The sequence below is a fragment of the Colossoma macropomum genome, unplaced genomic scaffold, assembly GCF_904425465.1.
Source record: "Colossoma macropomum unplaced genomic scaffold, Colossoma_macropomum, whole genome shotgun sequence".
Taxonomy (NCBI): domain Eukaryota; kingdom Metazoa; phylum Chordata; class Actinopteri; order Characiformes; family Serrasalmidae; genus Colossoma; species Colossoma macropomum.
Genome location: NW_023494794.1, coordinates 25,440,094 through 25,457,844, shown reverse-complemented (window position 1 = coordinate 25,457,844; position 17,751 = coordinate 25,440,094). Strand labels below are relative to the sequence as shown.

The following is a 17,751-nucleotide window of genomic DNA, read 5'->3' as shown; positions in this document are numbered from 1 at the left end:
TGTAAACGGTGGAAAAGCAACACATCTCACCTTTTTCTCCTTCGTCTCGCACCACGAGTGTGAACCATCATGTCAGACAGATCGGATTTGAGCAATGAGGCTTGTAATGTGAATGTAGCCTTAGAAGTTGGTTGCGCTTTCTGCTTCTTACAATCCAAATAAGCCCAAACACATTCAGTGGTGTTGAGGCCTGGACTCTGGGGTGGTCAGTCCATTGTTCAGCTTCTTTGTTTGATGTGTCCGTCTAGTTTTCTCAGTGAGGTTCTTCTTGATCAGCTACACATCCTTTCAGACCCACAGCGCTGAGTCGTCTTCTCACAGTGGAAGGATGGACAGAAACACCTGTGGATGTTTTCAGATCTGAAGCAGCTTGATTTTCTCCTCTCTCTCAGAGATGAGAGCTTTGAGTGCTGTTTATCTGATGGGGGCAGTTTTGGTGTCGACCAGGTCGTCCAGGTGGTTGTTAGGAGTCCCATTTTCTCTGTAGCTTTAATCAGTTTTTGTAAACTGATATTTTTTCTTTATTTTTCTGTGATCATCTCCTTATTTATGTAAGTGCACACATCTTCTATCTCATGTCCTTAGAAATGTCTCCTATAAGCCTAAATATACATCTCCATTTTAATGAATTTTCATAAATCATATTTTTTTGTGCATTCCAGGTAACAACAAACTGCAGTTGGGTTGTTTTGATTAAGTAAAAATAACTCAACAAAAGTTAGTATTTGGCCAAAGCAGATGACTCCAGTGGTGATTTCATGTTAAACAAGCCATGTAATGGATACAAGTGTAATATTTAACGTTCGTTAGCATAATACAAGCAGATAAAGTGCTGAAAATTGCAACCAAAACAGCCCTTTAACATCAATATTAAACATCTGTAAGATCTATAAGGCTGAATCGCAAACTCCTCACTGCTCACTATATAGTGCACTAAGTGACTTATGCAACTGTCTTTAACCCTGCATTCACAACGGCAGTGACTTCTCGCCTCTTGTCGCCCAAAACGCTGGTCGCTCATCGCCTGTGGGCGTTTCAGAGCTCGAGCGGACCGTTGGTTGCCATGGTTTCACTGACGCCAAGCATAAATCAGATGCATTCCTGATAAAAATAAAAGTGCAGGTGAGAAATGTGAGCTTATTTTTATTTATTCCCTGTATCTGTGCAGGCAGTTTGTGAGGAAAACGCCATTTGGTCTTTGCGATTATCGTCTATTTGCCATTATTCCACCTGTAGTAGGATCAGTTATCTAGGAACCAAAAGCGGAGCCTAATGTTTCTCAGTGGTGGAGATAAAGCGCGTACTACGCTGCTCAATGCTCAATTCCTATTGGTAGTCGCCACATCGCTTCACTCCTTATTTGCGTAAAGTAAACTCCGCTAAACTTTGTTGCGTCACTGACTCCACCCACTTCGCGTCGCCAGTGTTAGCGCCGCCTCCTGTCGCCGGAAATCGCCAGCTCTCATTGAAAATGAATGACCTCTGGCCGTTTTGTCGCGCCGCTGCCGGTGTAAATTCAGGGTAACACCCAAATATGTCCAGTGTGAATTGTGCTCACATGACCGAGTCCAGAGTGGTTCTCTGTTAGACTCACTGAGCTCTGTTTAGATACAGTAGCCGTTATTTTAAGACCTGCGTGCTGCACTTTGTAGGGCGAAGGGATCCGTTTGAGATTCTGCCTAAAACAGCAGCAGTGTTGCATCACCTGACCCGAATACTGCGCCTTGATTGGCTGAACGGATTTATTGGGTTCTGCTGGAGAGCAGCCGTGATGTTTGACTGTTTCTGCTTAAAACGAGACGTGACGAGAAGTATTCAGCGTTCAATGTGCAAAGACTAACTTTTTTAATTTATTTATTTATTTTTAAGGATGGCGTTTAGCATTTTTTTGCAAGCAGATTCTTCACTTGTACGTAATGGCAGTTTGGACAGGAAATTAGAAAAATGAAGGGTGGTCTCTGACTTTTGCACAGTACTTCGAAGCACAGTGTAGTCCGCATATATCCGCATTACTGCTTGAGATTTTACTGTGTAGGTTCTTTTATAAAGAATATTGTTTTTTTTTAAATAAATGTATTTTTATGGTGGTCTTAAGATATAATGTAAAGAGTATATTTGTTTTGTCATGCTTTTGGTTAGAAATAATTTGTATCAGCTTATTTTTCACTTATTTTTCTCTTTTCAAATAAAAAAAATAATAATTTAGCGTATTTATTTGCCAAAAAACTTTGCTGGTTCAAACAAGATAAAAACTGAAATAATTATGCATCAGTTTACCAAAAATCAGTTCTGGCCTGCTACAATTAGCCCAACTTTGGGATACTTTATCACATCTCCATTTACGTTGCGTTTAGTTGAATTGTTTACAGATGGAAGATGCTGGAAAGGAGTTTACATTTTCATTTGTGGGCATGTTCAGGTTGTTTATATTAACAAAAAAATGATCCTGCTCAGATACTTTTAAAATGATTATTTAAACAGAATGTGTGGGTTGTGCTCGGCTCTCTCCTCCACAGTAGAAAAATAGAATGAAGTATTCCCAAAAATCCATACAGAATAGAGAATATCAGTTTTTGAAACTAATGTTTAATGTTGCAGCCAAGTAAGGTCTCTCACTTGACCTTGACCTTGACATTGGAATTGCAGACGGCTTTTATCGTGCCAGAGTGATAAAAAGCTACGTGTCTGCTTGGTTAAGCTTTTCTGTTTCTGTTTTTTGCAGAAAGCTCATACGCTTTAAAATTGGAGGGCAAAATGTCAGGGAAGTCAAGCCTCAGAGACGGCAACAATTCCCAAAGCTCGAGCGGTAAGTCACATTGCTGAGAGTTGAGAAACGTTGAGAATTTTAGGAATTTCAGAAACGTTGTAACTTTGGTTATGTTGAAATGCTGGAGAACGGGGTTTTTCCTCCGAGCCTCCAGCAGACACACACATGCAGCTCGCTTTCGGATTTAATGTGGTGGAGATTTATTTAGTTTTTTGCAATTTTTTTCTAAGTAAGTTTTCATTCTTTCATTGGTGGTCACGTTATCCTTCCTACAGAGCTGACCATAGAGATTAAAAGTCCAGCCCTGTGGCTGGAATTATCTTGGCACGCTAGACGGTTTGGTAAGGGAGTAGTTCGTCTGAGGACTTGGGCTAATTCTGTCCTGTGTAGAAGCCCATTTCCACCAGATAGAGAAGAAAATAATAATTACCATAATAATAACTTTATTTATAGAGCACTTTTCAGAGCGGTGGCAGCTCGGAGTGCTTTACCGCTTTACAGGCAGGTGAGAAAGGTTAACAGAGGAAATTAAAGTTGAGATTTTCTTCTGTTAATGTTGCTGTTTGGTCGCAGCATTTATATAAAAAAGTAAATCAAACTTGAGCTTATTTAAGTCTAAAGCAATTAGAAATCAAATTAAAGAGAAATACAAAAAGGAATCATCTGTAGCTTTTTTCTGTTTCTGGCTGCTTTATGTCAAATGTTTTAGCACAAAATAATGACTTATTTTCTCATAATATTATTTTATTATCTAGAAATAATGACTTTTTCTCTTTTTAATGAGATTTAACACATTATTTTGTCAATATGTCAAAATCTTGTCAAAATTATGAGAAAATAAGCCATTATTTTGGTATTATTTTGACTTACCAAGTGCAATGTCTAAGTAAGTCAAAATCTTATCTTTATTTTGACATAATAAGACCAGTATTTTGATCACAATTGCATTATTTGGGAAAATAAGCCTTTATTTTGACATTATAAGTGCAATACCTTAATAACAAGTAAAATATTATTATTAGAAAATGTTTTGTTTTGACATATTAGGAGTAATGTCTTATTATTATAAGTCCATATTTTGAGGAAAATAACCATTTTAGAATTATTTTCAAATATGTCTTAATGTCAAATTCTGATCAAATTTGCCGTTATTTTAACCTAAGAGAAATATATTGATCTTAAGTCCCTGTTTTGAGAAATTAAGGCATTAAAAACTACACGGTTAATGATAATCACACTAAACAGGACTTTGCTTTGACATAAGTGCAATATCTCATGAAATATTTTGAACAATACCTCGAGATGGTGAGTCAATATTATGAGAAAATAAGCCATTATTTTTGACATAAATGCAATTTATAAAGATAATAAGTTCAAATTTTGAGAAAACAGGCCATTGTTTTGACGTACCCCTGGCATAGTTTGGTTTCCAGTGTCTTTCTCATTTGCAGTCTTGCATTAATAGAAATGTTGTACTCATAGCTGGAGTGATGGGAGTCAGATTGATCGTATGCCATTTGCTCGTTTGTTGGATGAGGGTTTCTGTCGTCCTCTTTAGAGCGGCAGATATAGCATGCTGTATTATTTTAATAAGGCGGTGAGATGAGTTATTGCTCATAGTCTATGCACAGCACATCCTGAAACCTTTGACGCATGTCCACATCCTGTTTAACTTTCTGCATTTTAAGGCATTATAATGGAGAAAAGTAAAGGTAATGCACTGAATGTACTCGATTCAAATCTGTACATCATTTCCACATGAATAAACCATATAAGCCAAAGGACAGGATTGTGTTGATGTAATGTATTTTATTCATGTGGAAATGAGGTACACATTTGAATCGGGTGCATTATGTGACTCAATCAGGCCTGGATGGAGCGGCTCACTAAAATACAGTGTTTTCCCCTTTTTTTACCATGTCTGCTCAGATTTGGGTCCAGTTGCGCTGCGTTTGTTTCCTCTGAAATAAGTTGAAATTACTTTGACAGCCTCTTCAAAAAAAAAAATTGCCTTAATTTATTAATGTAAATGCTCCTTTTTTTTGTACTTGCACTCATAATAAATGTGCTTATTTACTTAAGTAAAGGTCAGATCACATTTTAGGAGCAATCCAGATAATCCAGATAATTCAGAAATCTGCATAATTCCAAAGGGTTTACAAACGTTTCCTCACAACTTTGTCCTTATTTAACCTGCAGATACTACAAGCCCCATGATGCCCACCTCCTTCCCCACATCACAGAGTAAGTATGCGTTTAGTGATTTAAGTCCAGTCATCATTATCTTTTTTTTTTTTTCTTTCCTTTCTTTTTTCTCCTTCATCTTTTTCCCCATCAGCATGGGCCCCTTTTTTTTCTCATCAGCATGCCGATAATTTTATATCCCCGTCATTCTCATCGCTAGTGTTTCATTGCACGGCTCCTGCCATCTCTCTCCAGAAGCCAGCACGAGCAGCCTTCTGTCCTGATAGTGACCTACTTTTTGTAGCAGCAGGCAGTGCCTTAGTCTGTGTTAGCATGCTAGCATTAGCATCACTGTGTTCTAAGAGCGAGACCGTGGGCCTTGTCTTCTAGAAGCCTACACGTGTGGATCCTGTGGCATTCAGTTCCAGTTCTACAGCAACCTCATGGAGCACATGCAGTCTCATGCCGGTGAGTCACCCACGCCCGGACCTGCCGTCACTAAGTACCTTAACGGGCTGAGCCGGGATCAAGATTATAGCTTTTTTTTTGTTTTGTTTTTTTGTTTTTTTCCTTTTTCTTTTCTTTATGGACTTTTGTAGTTACTCGGTATAAAGCAAGACTGATCCAGAATAATACCTTGTTTAGAAGCATGCGTACCGAGTGTGTAACGACTGCCATCTCACGAACATGGAATGTCATTAACGTCCATTCCACTCAGATGACATTTGTCTAAAGGAATTTCCTAATGCGTTAACGGACGGTGCATGGCACGTCATGGGCAGTGTGAACTCCTGTCAGTCATTGTTGAGTTTACCATTTCTGCATGTTCATCTACCTTAGAGGGTCTCTTCATTCGGGTCACTTGAGGAATCTGGACACACAGTCGTATGCAAGAGTTTGGACACCGTGTAAATTTTGGTTTTAAGGTTTTGTTGATTTTTCTGAATCTCTTTTCACACAAGGTTACCACAACCTTTACATGGAACAAACTTCGACATAAAATTTACCTTAAAAATAAATATATACTTAAATAAAAGTATTTAATATACAGTTTGTCTTTGTTTGGTGAGTTTAACATATTGGAAAAACATGTAAAAAGGTGCAAAACTTTTGCATAGGCCACATTTTTTTTTTTTCCTCAAAATATTGAATACAAATACACAATTGCTGAATTAAAATCTGCAAAACTGTGTTGTCTATAGAGTATGGGTTAAATTTTTACTTAGAAAACCAACAAAACAGGTCATTCGACCAGGGGCGCCTAAACTTTTGCATGCGACTGTATGTGGTCCTGTATGTGAGGTTTTTAGCATGGACTGTTTTTTTCTGTTAGCTGTGAAATTAGAAGGTGTACAGCAGGTTTAATGATGTGAAACGTTTTGTCTTCTTTCAGCGGATAATGAGAATCACACTAAGGAGGACTCTGCTAAACCCTGCCAAGCCCCCATAGCGCCTCAGGAGCAGACCTGGAAATCCCCTCAGCCTGCACAGAGGAACCACATGCCTTCCTACCGTGAGTGCATGCTTTGTGCTCAGTCACCGTCTCCCTCACCCGCCGTTGTATGTATAGCCCATATATGTCCAAGTCTGTCCGTCATTGAACCGCATTCTACTTCCTCGGCCTGTGCTTCCTCATTCTGTATGGTCAGTGACAACTTTCCAGTTTCCACACACTTTACCCCCCTCTCCAGCAACAGGGGTGTCTGAGAAGTCTGAGACCCAGTGTTTCCTGCAAATAGGCTGTATATTGACAGCCAACCTATATTTTGTCCCATGTTTACAAATTCAAGAATGCATTTAATGACTGAAAATACGTGGAGTCTTTTCTTAGGCCACGTTCACACAGCAGGTAAAAGTGGCCCAAATCTGATTTACTCGCCAAATCCAATTTTTTTTTTTTGTTTGGCTGTTCGCAATATATTTTAAATGTGATCTGTATGCGACACCAGTCTGAACAGATCAGCTCCTAAACTGACCTACATGCGCAAAAGAACAATGCTTCACGCGGCTCATCCAGAGGTAAACAGTCACGACTGCCAACGAACGCCAGTCACTCCCAGAGGGTTTAGCTTCATCTTCACCAGCCTCACAGGAGCCATCATGAAGCTTCACTGACTGACAGCTGGGCTCATCACCCAGAATGTGTTCGAGCTCGCTGTAAAAAGGGCGCGGTCACTTCTTTGGTTTGCGTCCTCGGATTCTTTAACCGTTGCTTTCAGACTTTTCTTTGACGCTGCAGCCTCGTTCTCCTGCGGCCGCATTCGGCCATTTCTTTCAAAATCTCTCCGAACACTGAGCGTTTGCCGCATGTAGAATATGTATCGGAGTTCAGTCCCACATATGAAAGTGTCTCAAGTCAGAATTAAAGGCCCAGTCCCATTTCACCCCTCGCCCCTACCACTTAGCCCTTAGCCCTCTGTTTTGCGCGTTCATGTCTAGGGTAAGGGTGTCCCAATTTTAGTTGAGATAGAGGGGCAGGGCGAAGTGTTGGGGCTACGTGGCCCTCCAAACTGAGATTTTTCAGAGGCTCACTCTAAACGGAGTGTTATGAGAAAAAAGAATAACCAGCAAGATGGCTGCGCGAGCGATCAAAGAAACCCACAAATGTGAGACTTTTCTCCGTTAAAAAAAATACGATAACTTTTCTATTATCTTTCGTTTAATGTCGTTTCAGTGTATTATGGTGGTTTTCTTCATAACAAGCACAAAACAATCGCTAATAGCATGCTAATTTCTCAGTAGCTAGCTAACTTTCCCATTCCACCTTAAATAGTCCGGCAGTATTGACGCCAGGAGCACCAGAATGTAACTGCTGCACCATTTAAGGTGGAACGGGAAAATTCGAAAAAGAAGCTAGCGAATATCTGACTTCAACTTCGTATAACCAAATAATTGGAGTGGGTGATGATAAATAATTGTTTTATCCCCCTCTTTGAAGGCGTATGATGCCCTAAATGTAACTGAAGCCCAGCAGCGAGGTTACTGAACTTTCCCTTCTCTGCTATCACTGAAGACGGGCTGGGTCGCTAGTAGGTTGTTAAGGAAGCGATGGTTTTTTTTTTTGAGGGTTGTCCCATTTCATAGGTCTTAAGTTTTTAACCACTACCCCTTCTAACTCAGTTCCAAGGGCTTAGGGCGACACTCGAAAACAAGGGGTAGGGGTAAAAAGAAGAAATGGGACTGGGCCAAAATGTCAGATTCAGTATGTTTATCTGTTCACACTGCCACACAGACACACAGCTGTGTCACATATGAAGAAAAAGATCGGATTTGGGCCACTTTTACCTGCTGTATGAACAAAGCCTGAAGTATGAGTTCAGGTTTTTCGAACCTCACCTGCTAAGAAGTGTGTAAAACTAAACACACAGCCATGCAATCTGCATAGACAAGAATGGGTCGTACTGAAGAGCTCCGTGCCTTTAAATGTGTCTCCGTCGTAGGACGCCGCCTCTGCCACAAGTCAGTTTATGAAATTTCTGCCCTGCTAGATCTGCCCCAGTCAACTGTAAGCGCTGTTGTTGTGAAATTAGAGCATCCTGTTCCAGCATGACTGTACCGCTGTGCACAAAGTGAGCTCCATAAAGACATGCTCGGGTGAGTTTGCTGCGAAAGAACTCCAGTGTCCTGCACAGAGCCCTGACCTCAACCCCACTGAACACCTTTGGAACGAACTGAAACGCTGATTGCGAGCCAGGCCTCCTCGTCCAACATCAGTGGCTGATCTCATAAATGCTCTTTAGACTGAAAGAGCAAATTCCCTCAGACACACTCCAAAATCTTGTAAAAAGCCTTCCTAGAAGGCTAGGAAAGAAGGGGGGTTAATCCTGTATTAATGCTCACAGGTTTAAAGCGGGATGTCCAGCAAGCTCATAAAGGTGTAATGGTCAGGTGTCCAAATACTTTTTTGTATTGTTGTGAAGAGGTGGGTAATACGATATTTTATGATCGTCATATGTGCTTCTCTTATCGTAGATATCAGTACTGAACTCTGACCAAGTGCGTATTTTTGTAAAAGAAAACAAAATTAGTCCGATTTAATTTAGAGCAGCACTGTGTGAATGTTTTTGAATGCGGCACTGGACAATATGACAATACTAATCGTGATTTACATAAATTACATCCTAATATTTCACAGTGTATTTTTCCGAAAATACTGTTGATATTGTCAGTAATTCCATAACACTAAATAACTGTGTTTCATTACGAATAGAGCATAATACGTCTTGTTCAGTTGGATTTAATGTATTGTGGTATGGAGCACCACAAGGGCAAACTTAGCATAACATGAGTCACAAAATCAGATGCTTGTGTTTCAACATTCTCTTTGGAGAAATGCTGCATGTTCAGTTAAAAAAAAACAAAAAAAAAAATGTTAGTCATGCTTTTGGAAAAAAAACCGTGTAGTACATTGAAGCACGAGTACAGAGGACTCCCAGGTGGATTTGATCTGCTCATCAGAAGCTCTCACACAAACTTGTGGAGTTTATAGCGGCTACTTTTCACTCAGTGACCGTCGACTCAAAAAAGATTCTACTTTTCAGTCAAATTGTTACGCTAATGATATTATTTAATAAAAAATTAGTTTTGAAATTAGAAAAGAATGCAAAATAAAAGCATTTTCACTCATGCGCCCACACTTTTGGACCCTGGTCTACGTCCCTTTGCTCTACTTAAGTTGACCTTGTATACACTAACCTGTTTTTGGTACATGTGAAAACTGCACTCACTGACCATTTATATCAGAAACACCTGTAATACGAGCACTTCATAAGTTTACAATTCATAAGTTTCATTCTCAGCACTGCAGTAACACTGACATGGTGGTGGTGTGTTAGTGTGTGTTGCGCTGGTCTGAGTGGATCAGACACAGCAGTGCTGCTGGAGTTTTTAAACACCTCAATGTCACTGCTGGACTGAGAATAGTCCACCAACCAAAAATATCCAGCCAACAGCGTCCTGTGACCGCTGATGAAGGACTGGAGGATGACCAACACAAACTGTGCAGCAGCAGATGAGCTATCGTCTCTGACTTTACATCTAAAAGGTGGACTGACAAGGTAGGAGTGTCCAATAGAGTGGACAGAGAGTGGACACCGTGTTTAAAAACTCCAGCAGCACTGCTGAGTCTGATCCACTCATACCAGCACAACACACACTAACACACCACCACCACATCAGTGTTACTGCAGTGCTGAGAATGACCCACCACCCAAATAGTACCTGCTCTGTGAGGGTCCATGGGGGTCCTGACCACTGAAGAACAGGGTAAAAGGGGGCTAACAAAGTATGCAGAGAAACAGATGGACTACAGTCTGTAACTGTAGAACTACAAAGTGCACCTATATAGTAAGTGGAGCTGATAAAATGGACAATGAGTGTAGAAACAAGGTCATAATGTTATGTCTGATCAGTGTATTTTCAAAATCAGTATATCTCCTCCATCCCGGTTTAGCCCCACGCTCCACTGCACCACTTTCCTCACTTTATTATGGGTATACTGTAGCCTTCCTGTACCCTAATGGTATCTTCCCTGCTTGTTGACCATGCCTCCTAGACTGAGTGTATCCCTCCTCTTCCACTGTCACTGCCCCCTACTGAGTCCACATCTGCCTTTCCACTACATCCAAACTGACATCTTTCTTGCAAATAGTACACTTTAAGTATGCTCTACATCTAGTGGAGTCTTTGCTGCAGTTATTAGTGATTGGACCAGGGAGGCTAAATGAATCTGGTGCATGCATTATCTGCAGGAAACATTTTCAGGAATTTTAATGGCTATGGCATACATGTAACTCTGCAGGAGTCGCCATCTTTACAGAGCGTTTTATAACGTTTTTAAATACTTTAGGTCAGTCAGAGAACCATGTGCATAGTTTCCCAAAATGTTAATGACTTGAAAATACAAAACTTTACATACTTTTCTCAGGAATTTGTTATATTCGGGTCCCACTGGTGCCGACAAGGGCTGTTCTTGCCTTCCGTCACAGTTTTAGCTTAATTCACCTTTTAAATTAATTGTTTGATGCTAGTAAAACTGCACTGAAATAACCAGTCATTAGGTCCAGTCAGGGTTTGAGTGGTGAATAGGCAAGTATGATGACTGATTTGTTTAATTTCGATTCCAGTTAGAATCTTACGGAAAATTATGGTATTATATATAAATTCCTTGGATTGTTTTTTGAATTTTGGCTTGGGTTTAACACAAATGTGCTCTCTTTATTGGCTGTTTCAAGATTGGACTGAACTATCCAGTCCAAAAAATGAAAGGTGACCTTGGGACTAGCTATGCTGCCAAATATTGTCCAGCCTTAATCTAAAAATGGCCACAAATATTTCAGGGGTCAAAAGAGCTCATTAGTGCACTAATGCTTCCATTTTTTTTTTTTTAAACAAAGATTTTCATAACAAATTGTATTATCAAGATAATCTGAATAAACAAAGGAAAATCTTTGAAATTGTAACATGAATTTCAGAAAGTTTTTTCCCCCGCATTACATTAAGGACTGTGCGCTCGAGCTGATCACTACCAGTAACAAGAGTCTCTGAGTAGATCAAGTGCACTTGAAAGTTGTCTGAACAAGAGCTTGAATGGAAGGTGTAGGTCTAAAAAAATAATAAATAAATAAATAAAAAAAAATTTTAAATCTGACCTTTTTTGTTCAAAGCCCTTAACATGGTCAGTGTCACAAATTTGCTTTAATTTGAAAAGTTGCGACTAAAAACGGTGCAGAATCTTAAATATTTTTCTTCCTTTTACTTGTTTTAGCATTTTCTTTGTTTTAATTTTTTTAAACGCTAAAACTTTTTGTTTAAATTTGATTAAATGAAAATCCTACACTTTCTGAGTGGTCTCAGACTTTTGGACCCCACTGTATGTTGGACTGAAGTGTTATCACTTGACTGTTTTCCTGCAGCTCAGGAGAGAACTAGGAAGGTCTAACCACACCATTTGATAAGGATTTTTTACCAGATTCTGCGAAAAAACAAATGTAGCTCTGTTTATTTAATAATGTTTATTTTCCTAGACATCAGCACTTAGCAACAGTTTCCTAAACATCTGCTCGCTTAGCTCATAATCATTGTTCTAAATCTAGATCTGGAACACCGCAGGTAGATCAGATTTGTGTGTTGGGGCATGTCACTGGTGCGTGATCCTCCCTGAAATAGCGATTATATGAGTGGCCCAATTCAAAAATGAAAGAGTCAGATTGTGTGAACTTTTACTATCATTTTGCCTTTTTCTGTTTAAACTTCCACTGAAAGATAAAACGTTTGTCAACACACCTGATTCTGTTTCTCTATCATTTTTCATTTGCAGAGAACAGATTGCTGCCAGAGAAGGAGCGGCAGCAGGTGGCTGAGCGCTTGCTGCGCATGATGTGTACAGACCTGGGTCTCCTCGGTGCTCTCAGCAGTAAAGACTTCCTCAAGTTGGCCCAGACTTTGGTGGACACGGGCTCCCGCCATGGAGCCTACTCCATTCGTGATGCCCTCGGAGACATGAGCTCCTTGGCCCTAAAGCAGCTTCCTCGCATGTACAACCAGGTCAAAGTAAAAGTCACGTGTGCCCTGGGGTCAAACTCTTCTTTAGGCATTGCCGTGACTTGCCATTCTCAGACTATAGGACCGGACTCCTGTTATGTGCTTACCGCGTATCAGGTCGAAGGGGTCCGGCTTCGACGCTACGTGCTGGGACTCAAGGAAGCCTCTATAAGAGAAGGTCCTGAACATGTACACCACTGGGTCCAGAATGTCCTCTCAGAGTTCGTTATGTCCGAGATTCGCACAGTCTACGTCACAGAACCGCGTTTGTCACTGTTATCTTTTTGCGGCCGTTCCGGTCTTAGCTTGCGGTGCGCAGGGTGCTCGCTGGCAGCCACTGTTCAGGCCGTTCTCGGCCGACGTAGTCTTCAGGCCAGGGGCCTCCATGAACTGGGAGAACTTTTGGCCACGTGCCGCGACATCGCTGGAACAACGAGCTTTAGCCGTGAGAGCAAAACCACGGATGAGGCTCCGCCACCGCCGTGCTGGGATTCAACTGCTGAGGCGCTGCTCAAGGTCCACGAGAACTTTGAGGCAATATGTGAAGCGTATGGCCGCTGCAAGAGCACGGCACCTCTCCTGCAGGGCCTCAACAAACACCTCCTTGGCACACTAGCGTGCTTGCTAGCACCATTGCGCCAGGCAGCTCAGGAGCTCGGAGCCGACCGTTGGCCCACGCTCCAGCAAGTACTGCCCGTCTACATTCGCCTGGAGAAGCTGTTCACTTCCAAGGCTGGAGAAGCAGGTGCAGGTAGCAAGCTCTGTCACTACTTTCTGGAAGCACTAAAGGAGAACTTCAAGGTGGAGAGAGTCCATCAAGTGGCGATGATCTTGGACCCACAGCTCAAGCTGCGACCTGTCCCCGGGTATCAGCACGAGGAGATTATCACCAGGGCGTGCGACATGGCCGCCAGCATGAGGGAACCTGGAAGTGGGGGCTCGTCCGGGATCACCGGAGATGAGAGGGATGGTGAAGGGCCAGCAGGTCCAAAGCGCAGCCGTATGGACTGCGGGGTGGACAGGTCATCCTGTGCAGCCGAGGAGCCGCAAGTCCGGAAGGAGTTGTTCCAGTACCTGGGCGAACCGCTCTTCCATGCTACAGGTGATCTGTTCCAGTACTGGAGCTCAGTCATGGACAGATACCCCAAGTTGTCCCGCTTGGCACTGTGGCTACTGGCAGTGCCCGCGGTGGGCGTCCGCAGCGAATGTGTCAGCATCTGCGAGCAGACCTTAGCGATGAAGAAGAAGCGACAGGTCACTGCCGAGGAGATGAACAAACTTGTCTTCCTCAAGTGCAATTTTGCTTGAGGTGGTGCAAGGCCACCAGCCAATGGCTCTATAGACTGTTCACAAAAGAGACACTAGTGGATCTAGACGCTGCTCTAGGATCACTTTGTAGCTTTTTGTCATGTCGTAGTTAGAACGCTTATTCTGGAGCAAAAACCTGTTTCTGGATCTCTGTCCATGAACGAGGCACCGTTAAGGGAGGGTTCTTTTCATGGACGTCTGCTACGGAGCAATACTTCGTCCAGCAGAGATATAGCCTACATACACCTCAAACCTCAACTTACCACTGGCCATGAGACAAAAAAAAACAAAACAAAAAGAAGCTATGCCCGAAAACATGGATATGAACGTTTGTCAATGCTTGAATCGTCTACTTCAAACCAAAACATGGACACACTGTATGTTTCATTGCTTTTTCTATTTCCCCTGCTTTTAATTTCCAGTGCCCCAGCTGTCCTCTTACCTCTTATACCTCCTACCTGAATTACATTTCCTCCCCCGCCCCCCCCTCCACCAAATGGACGTTGGACATACTTTGCCTTAGTTGAAAACGATCTTTTTTAAGTCTTTCGAATTGCTGTTGATTGATTTTAGAAGCAGAAAATACCTCTTTTTTTACTTTAGTTCATTGTTCTCAACTCTGAGCACCTGCTTGGCTGCTCAGTTCCACTCGTTTGACTGATTAGTTTTTAATCTATAACCTCTTCAAATCGGTATGTTAATGGTCCAGACCAGCGGCGATGCCGAGTATCACATTTTGGTTAATTTACATTTTCATGAGATTACGTTGATTGCCTTGCATATGCATGAGGAATCAATTATCTAAATGTGTTAATCCCTCACAATTAAAAGGTTACATTTTCACCCACAGACTCAGCGCATAACAAACTGCTCTGTAGATTATGTATCCTTGGTGACGTTAATTTATTTATGTCTTTTATATATTTTTTGTGGTTTTTAGGTTTGGGAGCAGACGTACAATCAGGGGACGTTTCCTGAAGGCTTGCGTGCATTGCTAATTGTTTCATCGTAGGGAGTATTTATATAGTAAATGACGTAATTTTAGAACCGTTTTGGAAATCTAGCCCAGATCGGCTCTCTGATTGGTTCAGTCTGATTGCCAGTGCTTTCATTACTGAACAGGAACTAGAATAACACTCTGCTTTTCACTCTAATATTGACGCCCTGTGTTTGTGTGTGCAAATTTTTTGCCTTTTCAATAGAAATTTTGATCTTATTTGCCACTTTTGATCCCAAATTTGGCTTCTTTCTACTAAAGAAGAGCTGATTACTGACGGTCTGCAGGCAGTTGGTGCTAGTGGGGGGTGGTTAACTTGCAGCTATAGGGCTGACTGATTTAGGGAAAATTCTGAATTGCGATTTTTCTGACCAATATTGCGATTTTGGTGAGATTACAGAATTTTCGGTCAAATTTTACTTGGGTGAGCTGTGTAAAATCTCTTTAGGAAAATGTGTAGGTGGAAAGTGAAAAATCTATAATTGTAAAATGAACTTTGGACGCTAAGTGTAAGAGTCTGCACTTTTTAAATTTACAAATTTAAATTTGCTCTGTAAGCATTTAACTTATTTTTTTTTTTAAAAGATATTTCATGCAAGCGGCTAAAGGGCTGTTATTTTTTAACTGCCAGTTCACAAGCTCCATGTTATTAGGCTAAATTTCCCAGCTTAAAACTTTCTAAGACTAATGTCAGGTAATGTTTGATATGATTAAAATTAAATTTCAAAATGACAATTTGGATATAAAAACGATTAATCATTCAGCCCTGTTTCAATTTTGACTTGGGTTAAAAATTTTCGTCTAAAAATAATGATCTGATTTCTCAATATTTTGACTTCGTAAACTGATTTTCCCCCTTCAAGATTCTGACTTCGTGATAGTACAACTGATTTGAGAAGTTATTATTTTGGGAAAAAAAAACAAAGTTTTTGTAAGTCAAAACATTGATTACAACAGACAACTTTTCCCCAACTGTTAGAAACAGGCTCCCATTTTGTTGGATCAGGGCCTCTTGAGTGACAATGGCAGCACGTTAGCGTCCAAAAATCAAATGGAAAAATGAAAACTTTTTACAGGCATTAAATAGCGGTCTGATCCAGTCAGTATTTACTCTGAGTAGGTAATTCATAATAATCCCCTCCGATAAGTTCATATGGAGTTTGTGCTCCTGATCAAATTATTTGTTTTGTTGATCTGAGTGAAAGTAAGTAAACACGTCCTCCACAGAGAACAAATTTTAATGCACAAATACTGTTTATTTGCTGAATTTAACATACTGGGGGGTATAAAAGTGAAACATAAAATGTTGCCTGTTCAAAAGTTATTGCATATTTTATATTCTATTTTTTGTTAATCTCCGCAAATGAATAGAAATTGTGCAGCGTGTAGAGGAGTGTGTGCTGATTTTCACGTCAGTCGCATTTTAATGCCAAAATATGGCTCGTGGCGTTAATAAATCTGCCCCTTAGTTACTAACTGGAGTGGTCTTTAATAGAGGTTGCTTGTCTCACTGTAAGGACGGCTTGAGTCAGGGCTGTAAACGACTAATGGTTCTGCTTCTTCAGTAATGGCACCACAGTAAATCCACGACGCCTGACTGTTTCCCGTTCTGTATTCTGAGGTGTTCCTCAGGTAAAAAAATTCAAAGTCAAACAATTGGAGACAGAAAAAGATTTATTTGGTTGTTTGAATTCAGGATAAATAAATTCTGTTCAGATAGACGGCAGCTACATTATTGTTTGGAAGTATCAACTATTGTTCTGTAACTGATGCACTGGATTTCATTAATAGTCACTATTGTTTTGTCTTGCTGTTTGTTAAAGACAAAAAAAGGTCCCAGGTTGTAAGCAGGGCAATTTTCAGTAACATTTTTTTGGTCAACTTTAATATTTACAAACCAAATGGATGTTTAATTTTTCTACGTCACTCATGTCCTGATGCATTGTGGTCTTTGTAGTGTTTTTAGGGTAACAGATAAAAAAAAAAACAAAAGTGAAGAACTTACTTGACTCATGAAATGGCCTTCAAGCAGGAAACCTTCCCGACAGCTTGCTGTGGCGAGACTTTTATCATTTCTGTTTGTGTCTTGTAATGCCTTGTACACTCCTGTCTCCAAGAGTAGAGCTTTTATAAAGATATGCATGCAGACAGTGTAAGACTTTTTCTGTTTGTTTTTGTTTTGTTTTTTTTATTTTGTTCCATTTTGTTTTTGTTCTTTAATTCTGTATTGCTTAGATCTCTTTTCCACGACCTCCAGGCCTAATGACGTCCATTCCGGTTGGTTGTGTTTTTGTTTTTTTGGTTTCTTTTTCTTTTCTAAGTAACCACAAGAGGGCGCAAGTATCTCAGAAATGTTGCTCTCTCGCTTCGGAGAGAGTCACCAGTCATACCTCTTTTTCTATACTCAACTTTTGGACAGTTTGATAAAGTTCATCAGCAAATGGTACACTCTGAAGAGTTTTATTTTCTGGTTTCTGGTTTTACATACTCGAGAATACATGTTCGGGTTCCTACGTTCCGCTGTTTGATAAAACGGGAGATGTTTGTTAAAGTAATACAACAGATGTTCTTGTACAGCATAGTTTGAGTTTTCTTCAATATACTCACATTTGCAATATTTAAAAACAGAAAAATATACTCGTTCCTATTTATGGAGTCACCGTTTTGCTTTTTTTTTTTCTGCAAATAGCAGATTGCATTTCATTTTAACTGGTATTTTATTTGCCCCCTCATGATTTTGTGTATAAGTTGTTCAAGCATTAGGTCTAATTTATACTTTTTTAGCAACACTATTTTTATATATATATATCTATATATATGGTTGATGATAGAACTTTAACTCATTACTGATTATCAGTAGTACACACAGTGCTGTGCAACGTCCTCAGAATCTATCTACTCGCTACAGTATGTACTGTGTGAATAAAAAGTACTGAAACAAGAGCTTTGTCTT

The 17,751-nt window shown here is 40.4% G+C and overlaps 1 protein-coding gene across 5 annotated transcripts in view; it reads left to right on the top strand.

Annotated features, from left to right (window-relative positions):
• znf618 (zinc finger protein 618) overlaps nucleotides 1-15,375 on the top strand; it is a 59,582-nt gene extending 44,207 nt beyond the window's left edge. For 2 of the 5 annotated variants that reach the window (XM_036580670.1, XM_036580671.1), the window contains exons 8-12: nucleotides 2,723-2,806; nucleotides 4,967-5,011; nucleotides 5,342-5,419; nucleotides 6,345-6,464; nucleotides 12,270-15,375. In XM_036580670.1, the coding sequence (XP_036436563.1) occupies nucleotides 2,723-2,806; nucleotides 4,967-5,011; nucleotides 5,342-5,419; nucleotides 6,345-6,464; nucleotides 12,270-13,801 (1,859 nt within the window). In that variant the 3' untranslated portion in view covers nucleotides 13,802-15,375. The remainder of the gene's footprint in view (nucleotides 1-2,722; nucleotides 2,807-4,966; nucleotides 5,012-5,341; nucleotides 5,420-6,344; nucleotides 6,465-12,269) is intronic. The other 3 variants (XM_036580673.1, XM_036580672.1, XM_036580674.1) reach the window with 3 other exon arrangements.
• Nucleotides 15,376-17,751: the final 2,376 nt, after the last annotated feature.